The 9,211-nt window shown below is 44.1% G+C and overlaps 1 protein-coding gene across 1 annotated transcript in view; it reads left to right on the forward strand.

Annotated features, from left to right (window-relative positions):
- The window catches only part of LOC111976820 (myelin transcription factor 1), a 58,055-nt gene that overhangs the window by 23,599 nt on the left and 25,245 nt on the right, over positions 1–9,211 (forward strand). The window contains 1 exon segment of the mRNA XM_070447754.1: positions 2,836–2,961. Coding sequence (XP_070303855.1) covers positions 2,836–2,961 — 126 coding nt within the window.

The following is a 9,211-nucleotide window of genomic DNA, read 5'->3' on the forward strand; positions in this document are numbered from 1 at the left end:
GAGGAGGAATCGCCCTTCTTTTGACACTGTGTTAACCAACCCCAGGCGAGCTTCAATGCCATACAACTCTCCTTCCGTGGCCTCCAACTGCTCTTAAATACAAGTAAAACGCAAATGCATGCTCTCAAACCGATCGCTGCTGCTCCTGCCCGCCTGTCCAACATCACTACTTTGGACGGCTCTGACTTAAGATATGTGGACAACTACAAATACCTAGGTGTCTGGTTAGACTGTAAACTCTCCTTCCAGATCACATCAAACATCTCCAATCCAAAGTCAAATCTAGAAATTGGCTTCCTATTCCGCAACAAAGCATCCTTTACTCATGCTGCCAAACATACCCTTGTAACACCTGACCATCCTACCAATCCCTCGACTTGTGGATGTCATTTACAAAATAGCCTCCAAAACCGCTACTTCAATAAATTGGAGCAGTCTATACACAGTGCCATCCGTTTTGTCACCTAAAAGCCCCCATATACTACCACCACTGCGACCTGTACACTCTCGTTGGTGCCCTCGCTTCATCTCGTTCGCCAACCACTGGTTCCAGGTCATTCTAAAGACCTGCTAGGTAAAGTCCCCCCTTGATCTCACTAGCCTGGTGCACATAGCAGCACCTACCTGGTAGCAACGCGCTCCAGCAGGTATATCTCTCTAGTCCACCCCTAAAACAATTCTTCCTTTGGGACGCCTGCTCTTCCAGTTCTCTGCTGGCCAATGACTGGAACGAACCTACCAAAATCTCTGAAAACTGGAACACCTATCTCCCTCACTAGTTTCAAGCACACGCTTGTGTCAGAGCAGCTCATTTAGATTACTGCACCTGTACATACCCATCTAAATTTAGCCAACAACTACCTCTTTACCTACTGTATTTATTTATTAATTTTATTTTTGGCTCCTTTTGCAAAGCCCCATTAATTTCTGTTCTCTACTTTGGCACTTTCTTCCACTGCAACACCACCCATTCAGTGTTTTTTTTATTTAGCTTGCTGTGTTGTACTCACTTTCGCCTCCAGGCCTTTTATATTTTTATTTTATTTATACATATATTTGTTGCCTTCACCTCCCTTATCTCACTCACTTGCTCAGCATTGTATTAGTACTTATTTTTTTTTTCACTGTATTATTGACTATATGTTTTGTTTTACTCCTGTGTAACTATGTGTTGTTGTATGTGTCGAACTGCTTTTGCCTTTTTAAATCCTTGGCAGGGTTCCCGCAATTGTAAATGAGAACGTGTTCTCATCTTGCCTACCTGGTTAAATAAAGGTTAAATAAATAAATAAATAAAGTTGGATGGGTTCCGCTGGTGTACAGCAATCTTTAAGTCATATCACAGATTCTCAGTTGGATTGAGGTCTGGGCTTTGACTAGGCCATTCCAAGACATTTAAATGTTTCCCCTTAAACCACTTGAGTGTTGCTTTAGCAGTATGCTTCGGGTCATTGTCCTGCTGGAAGGTGAACCTCCATCCCAGTCTCAATCTCTGGAAGACTGAAACAGGTTTCCCTCAATAATTTCCCTGTATTTAGCGCCATCCATCATTCCTTCATTTCTGACAAGTTTCCCAGTCCCTGCCGATGAAAAACATCCCCACAGCATGATGCTGCCACCACCATGCTTCTCTGTGGGGATGGTGTTTTCGGGATGATGAGAGGTGTTGGGTTTGCGCCAGACATAGCGTTTTCCTTGATGGCCAAAAAGCTAAATTATAGTCTCATCTGACCAGAGTACCTTCTTCCATATGTTTGGGGAGTCTACCACATGCCTTTTGGCGAACACCAAACATGATTGCTTATTTTCTTCTGTTCACTCTTCCTTAAAGCCCAGCTCTGTGGAGTGTATGGCTTAAAGTGGTCCTATGGACAGATACTCCAATCTCCGCTGTGGAGCTTTGCAGCTCCTTCAGGGTTATCTTTCATCTCTTTGTTGCCTCTCTGATTAATGCCCTCCCTGCCTGGTCTGTGAGTTTTGGTGGGCGGCCCTCTCTTGACCGGTTTGTTGTGGTGCCATATTCTTTCCATTTTTCAATAATGGATTTAATGGTGCTCCAAGGGATGTTCAGAGTTTCTGATCTTTTTTTATAACCCAACCCTAATCTGTACTTCTCCACAACTTTGTCCCTGACCTGTTTGGAGAGCTCCTTGGTCTTCATAGTGCTGCTTGCTTGGTAGTGCTGCTTGCTTAGTGGTGTTGCAGACTCTGGGGCCTTTCACAACAGGTGTATATATACTGAGATCATGTGACACTTAGATAGCACACAGGTGGACTATATTTAACTAATTATGTGACTTCTGAAGGTAATTGTTTGCACCAGATCTTATTTAGGGGCTTCATAGCAAAGGGGKKRAWWMMWWWKSMMYYMMCMMCTTTYCSKTTTTWAWTTMAAAAAAATAATTGAAACAAGTTTTTTTTAAATTTCACTTCACCAATTTGGAGGAAAATCGCCAAGGTGGGTGAATACTTTTGCAAGGCAATGTATGTGTATATGTTTGTATGTGTGTGTGTGTGTGTGTGTATGTATGTGTGTGTGTGTGTGTATGTAGTGTGTGTTGTGTTTTGTATGTATGTATGTGTGTGTGTGTGTTGTGTGTGTGGTGTTGTGTGTGTGTGTGTGTGTGTGTGTGTGTGTGTGTGGGTGTGTGTGTGTGTGTGTGTGTGTGTGTGTGTGTGGTGGTGTGTGTGTGGTGTGTGTGTGTTGTGTGTTGGTGCATTATATGTTTATTATTGACTGCATGTTCTGTATGTCACTCTGGATCATTTTGATATGTACTGTACAGTACCCTGACTCCTCCCAGTATACATCTCTCCTCTTATTGGCATGTCCAGTTTGTCAGGATGCCCCATCGCAGCCACAGAGAAAGCTTTCCAGAGCCACAACCTTGACAAGCAGCATCTCTCCCAGCAATCAGAGAGCATCTCAAAGAAAGTCCCAACAACAATAAGAGTTTTGAGGTAAGGAACTGCCTCTGGATTGGTCACACCTTTCTCTCTCTCTCTCTCTCTCTCTCTCTCTCTCTCTCTCTCTCTCTCTCTCTCTCTCTCTTCTCTCTCTCTCTCTCTCTCTCTTCTTCTCTCCCTCTCTCTCTCCTCTCTCTGTCTCTCTGCGTCTGTCTCTCTCTCTCTCTCTCTCTCTCTCTCTCTCTCTCTCTCTCTCTCTTTTCTTCGTCTTTCTCATCCTTCTCTCATCTCTATTCTCTCTATTCTCACTCTATTCTATCTACAGGAAATAAAGAAATACAAGTTGAGAAAAACGATTTAATGCAAATCCAGGAAGTCCAACAGCCTAATTCCAAACTTGAAGATTGTGTTAACTCAATTGAATTCATGTAAATTTCATACATAATTCTCATTCATGATGATTCTCAATGAATTTAAATGGATTTAATAATATATGAATTGTTGACCCCAACCTGTGACCTGGCAGTGACTGAGCAGCACCGCTCGATTGTGTGTTGCTCGGGAGGCGCCTTATATGATGTGTTCAATCAAGGAATCCAGATCCCAGTTTTAATCAGCACTAGTGCAGTGATGTTTTCACGTCACAACTTGTCTCTTCTATTCACCCTCATACGCTCAAAAGAATGATAATTACAGTTAACGACTACAGAAGAGTATTATGCTAAGTACATCTCATTTCTTGGTATTAAATTAATAATGACCCGATAAGCTAATTATGCGAGTTAGAGGGTTGGTGAGGATAGGAGGGAAATAATTGCCTTCTTGAGGAACTCGTTGTGGTCCGACAAATGTCCAAGTTATAAACTATATAATAAGCTAGCCTTTTTTTTCTCCATTGTCATTCAAATGAGCTGGTTTGCCGTGTGTAGAGAAACAACCAGAGCTGGCTAAATATTCCACATGATATCATTGTTAAATGGTATAACACGTTAAATAAAGAGAAAGGATTCCAGTGTCAATGGGCAGAAAGCACACAGCTCTGTTCAACACTGTCTGTCTGTGAACATGACAGAAGCCATTTCCTCCCAGACGGTCCGTGAGCCATGGAGAGAGCATGTTGTTTGAACCATGGTGTCACAGCCATTCCAGGCTACTGTCTGTGACAGGGATATGGGTTGTATGTAAGGAAGCAGTGAGGGATGGGGTACTATACTCTGTGATAAGGAGAGGGAAATCACTGGACTACATCTCTCCTCACAGGACCATTTGCGTGTGTCAGTGGATTTAACCCCAACAGGTCTGACAAAAGCCCTGGCACTCCAGGAAAACGAGAGGGTTTAAAGCTAATCAATTCCATGCTCTACAATATGCAAATGTGCCCTCTGCTGATAAGAGAGCTTTTAATCCTGGCCCTAGCCTTTCAAGCAGACTGTTCCTTTCTCTCACAACACACCCTTTCTTTTCTCTCACAATGGGCTTTCCTCCATGGGTTTATCAGCTCTTTTTTCTACTCTCCACAGACAAGGACCCACTCTTCTCTCTCTCTTCCTTTCCTCTCTCTCTCCCACGCGACTCATCTAATCTAGACGCATCTCTCTCCTTTCGATAGTATGGCGTTAGGGTAACTGCATCCTGAGGAGGGCGATACTATGCTACAAAGAACTGGGCCCATGTAAGGGAAAGGAAGCCATAGGAGATCGGTGGGAACTGGGTTCATAAGTTATCTTTGTAAATGGTGGATGCTATCACTGGAAAAACAGGCTTTCAAAAATAATAGTACTTTTATAATTCCTGTGGATTTTCCTCAGGTTTGTCGCCTGCTTCTCAAGTACTGTCTATAACTCACAGCTCATTATTTAAAGACAGTATTTTGGTAAAAACTTTAGAGTGTTTTTGTATCCAAAATTTTAATTATGGCCTATTCCAGGGCTTCTGGTCCTGAAGTAGCAGGCAGTTTTATAATTTGGGCACGCTTTTCATGCCAAAATTCGCGAATGCTGCTTAGTGAGTTAATGTGGATTAGGTAACTGGCGATATGGTGATGTAGCGGAGGCGTCTCTCAGGACTCAATATCCCAGGAAACATAACGCGTCTTTATTAAAGGAAGATATCACTTTTAACATTAGAACCTTGTTAACATATAGTATTATCTAAGCAATTTCTCCAACATACCTGAGGTGTTATCTACTCAGCCGCCAGAGAAAGCATCGACTAGGAATTGAAGTGGGGAGTACTAAATTTGAGGGGTGCTGGTTATCTCTTAAAAAAATTGGATTTGGGGGACAAATATTTAGCTCAGATGCGATTCCATCTACTAAGTTGTATACATCCCAGGCCAGTAGTCGGTACCACATGATACCGATCTGATTATTTTGCTCCTGGAAACGTGGACAATGCCAAGGCTAGCCACATGGTCCCCTTGTTATTATTTGTCCATCGCCAATCTAGAGCACTTCAGTAGACTCAACGGGGCACCCACCTCATTTCCCAAGAAGATACGGAAGGGAGTTGAAGCATCGAGTAATCAAATATCTGCATATAATGATAACTTATGTAAATAAACTGTATACTCTGTTTTTTTACCTTCTATCCTTTCTCTTCTGGAGATCTTTGGTCCTTCTCAGGTTAAAGCTGAATCTCCAGAAAAGTGAGTGCTTCCACATAAATATCCAGCAGCGAAGCAGCCAGACCAGACTTGTCCTATCTAGCTCTGGTTTCAAAACTATGAGGTGATACGACCTTCGGTTGCATTTACAATGCTCTTTTTTCTGCAAACTTTGCTCCCCTTCTTGGCTGCAGTGAGTAGGAACGATTAATGCGTAAGATAATCTGAGTTAAAACCAAAGCATTTAACTCTATCCCATTGTTTTTTACTAAAGTGTTTTTTCAAGTCTAATTAATCAGGCCGTTCTACACACTCTAGTTCACCAGTTGGTTCTGGGGGAGGGGCAACGGTGACCAGAGTCAAGTACGATCTTATTCCACGATGGTGTGGGTATCTGCCTCCCTCTGCAAAACTCCCAATATCTCGTAGTGCTTTTCCACAATTAAATTAAAACGTTCTTAGGGGTGAGATCCAGTTAACGGGAAATCGATATGACAACAGCCAGTGAAAAGTTCGGGCGCCAAATTCAAACAAGTAGAAAATTCATAATTTACCGAATTCCATAACTTCAAACATACAAGTACCTTAGACAGTTTAAAAGGGTAATTTGTTGTTAATCAATTCAAGCAAGAGGTGTCGATTTCAAAATAGGGCTATACAAGCGAAAGTATCTCTTTCTCGAACGATTATTAGTTAAGGTAAGAGCCATAGTCACATTGAAAAAACATTATCCTCCAGCCTATTTTTCAAGCCAAAGAGAGCATGCGTCACTAAAAACATCAGATCAAATAGAGGATATCGACAATTAATCCATTTCACCTTTGACTGACTTTTCAATACAAATACAACTCATTATTTAGGTACTTTCATGGGAATGACATAAAATGTTTTGTTCGATATAGTGAATATTTATTTTAAAAATCTCAGTCAAACATTTAGGCTGTGTTTAAAGTTACAGTCTATCCAAAAACATCGGTGATTTTTGCAGAGAGACCTATCAAATTTACGAGAAATACCTCATTAATAAAATGTTGGATAGAAAATCAAGTGTTTCCAGTGTTACACTGAAAAATATTAAGACAAAACTATCTCTTAATCAACCGGCTGTCTAGTATTTCAAAAGAGTGTTATTGGATTAAGCAATAACCATGCAAGAACCATCTGAGTAAACGGCGTCAGAGACCCAACAAGCAAAAGATATATTCGCACATATTGTGCAGTCAACAGAAAGTCAGAATAATTCAATAATATTTCACGTATCTCTTGAGTGATCTCATCAGAATGCGACTCCAATGGAATCCATGTTACAAATAAACTGGTGTCTTTGATTTCTCGGTTTAATGTCCATGGGCATTTATTCCTAACATAGCTACTATTTATATCGCATTCGGCGTTTGTAAAACAATTCCCACCAATGTCAGAAAAAGGCCGTTCACTAGGTTAGCAGCACACAGAAAAGGTCAAAAAGTATAATGTTACAGTCCGTATAGAAACATGTCAACGATGTATAAGAATATCATTTAGGATGATTTTTAACATAAATCTTCAATAAGTGTTCAACCGGAGAAGTTCTTTGTCTGTAGAAAAGAAATGGACCCGGGAGCTATCTCAATGAACTGGATCAGAGCCTCAGTTGGCACTCGTGCGGAGAATGAGCATCAAAAGGGTTAGAGGAGACTCCTCCTTTACAGTAAAGACTCAAACAGTTTCTAAAGATGGTTGCACATGCTAGTGGAAGCCTATGAAGTGCACACAACAGAACCAATATTCAACTGTATCTCCAATTAGGTGAATGAGTTGAAAGATCGAACCAACCCTGCAGAATTCACAACATCTGTCGATTTTCAGTCACATGATATTTACAAGCGATCATATATAAATGGATGTGTTGCTCTATTGTTAGTTTCCTATTCCGAAAAACCTAACAGGCTAACACCGATTATATCAATCTGGAAGGAGGAATGTAATTATGCAAAAACAACTGCTCTCATCAACTCATGATCATTGAACAAACTGTCATAGTGACCTAATCTGCTACTTGTCTATGTGTTTTCTGTTCCATTGATTTGGGAAATGAAACTTACATGAACGATACTGGCTGCACACTGTTTGTCTAAATGGTTGGTTGTTTGGAAAGGCATGTAATTTTAGTTTAGGTTGCTGATGGGTGTTGTGGGCCTACTGTGGTGGTGGTAGGTTGTGGCTACTGTGGTGTGGTGGGTACCATGTGTGGAGACTGGGGCACGCTGGTGCCGCCGGCAGCCAAAAGCCCAAGTGGTGTGGTGGTGGTGGTTGTGTGGGCTAAGGTGGGTTGTCGTGGCTACGTGGTGGTGGTGTGGGCTACATGGTGGTGTGGTGTGCGGGCTACGGTGGTGGTGGTGGTGATGGGCTACCATGTGTGTTGGTGTTGGGCTACGGTGTGAATGTGGTGTGGGCTACCTGGTGAGTGGTGTTGGTTGTGGGTATTCATGGTGGTGGTGTGGTGGGGCTGACCCATGGTGTGTTGTGGTGGTGCTGGCTACGAGATGGTGGTGTGGCGTGGTGTGGTGGCTACCATGGTGGTGGTGGGTGGTGTGGGTACTGGTAGGTGGTGGATGGTGTGGGCTACCAGTGGTGGTGGTGGTGGTGTGGGCTGCCGTGGTGAAAGGTGGGGTTGTGGCTAACCATGGTGGTGGTGGTGGTGGTGTGGCTACCATGGGAGGTGGTGGTTGTGTAAGGCTACATGGTGGTGGGGTGTGTGGCTAACATGGTGGTGGCTGGTGGTGTGGGCTACCATGGTGGGGTGGTGGTGTGGGCTATCGTGGTGCGTGGTGGTGAGTGTGGGCTACCGTGGTGGTGGTGGTTGGTGTGGGCTAATACCTGTGGGTGGTGGATGGTGGTAGTGACTAAACGCAGTGAGGATGGTGGTGGTGTGTGTGCAAGGCTATCCTATGGTGGTGGTGGTGGTGTTGGGTACACGTGTGTGTGTGGTGTGGGCTACGTGGGTGTGGTGGTGGTCGGGGGCTACCGTGCGTGGGTGGTGGTGGTGTGGGCTACCGTGGTGGTGGTGGGGTGTCGGTGTGGGCTCACCTCGTAGGCGTGGGTGGAATGGTGTGGGCGTAGAGAGTGGTGGTGGTCGTGGTTGGTCGTGGTACACCATTGGCGGCTGTGGTCAGGTGGTGTGACCTATCTAGTCGGTGTTGTAGGTGGTGTGGGCTATCGTGCGTGTGGTGGCATGGGTGGTGTGGGCTATCCAATGGTGGTGGTGGTTGGTTGGTGTTGGGCTAAGCATGGTGGGGTGGTTGTGGGGCCTACCATGGTGGTGGTGGTGGTGGTGATGGGATACCGTGCGGTGGTGGGTAGGAGTGGTGTGGTGGTGGTGGTGGTGGGGTGGTGGTGGATGGTGTGGTGCTACGTGGGTGGGTCGGTGGTGTGGTGTGGGCGACTCGTGTGGTGGTGGTGGTGTGGGCTACTCGTGGTGGTGGTGGGTGGTGGTGGTGGGCTACCGTGGTGGTGGTGGTGGTGGTTGTGGTAACCGTGTGGGGTGGTGGTGTGGGTACCGGGTGGGTGTGGTGGTGTGGGTACAATGGTGGTGGTGTGGGCTACGTGGGGTGGTTTAATAAACTAAACATTTTCAACATGCAGGTTCTCTCATCTCCCAGTCAATTTAAATCCTAATCACCTAAACATTTATATACTCATCCTACTCCAGTTAAATTC

The sequence above is a fragment of the Salvelinus sp. IW2-2015 genome, linkage group LG17, assembly GCF_002910315.2.
Source record: "Salvelinus sp. IW2-2015 linkage group LG17, ASM291031v2, whole genome shotgun sequence".
Lineage (NCBI taxonomy): Eukaryota > Metazoa > Chordata > Actinopteri > Salmoniformes > Salmonidae > Salvelinus > Salvelinus sp. IW2-2015.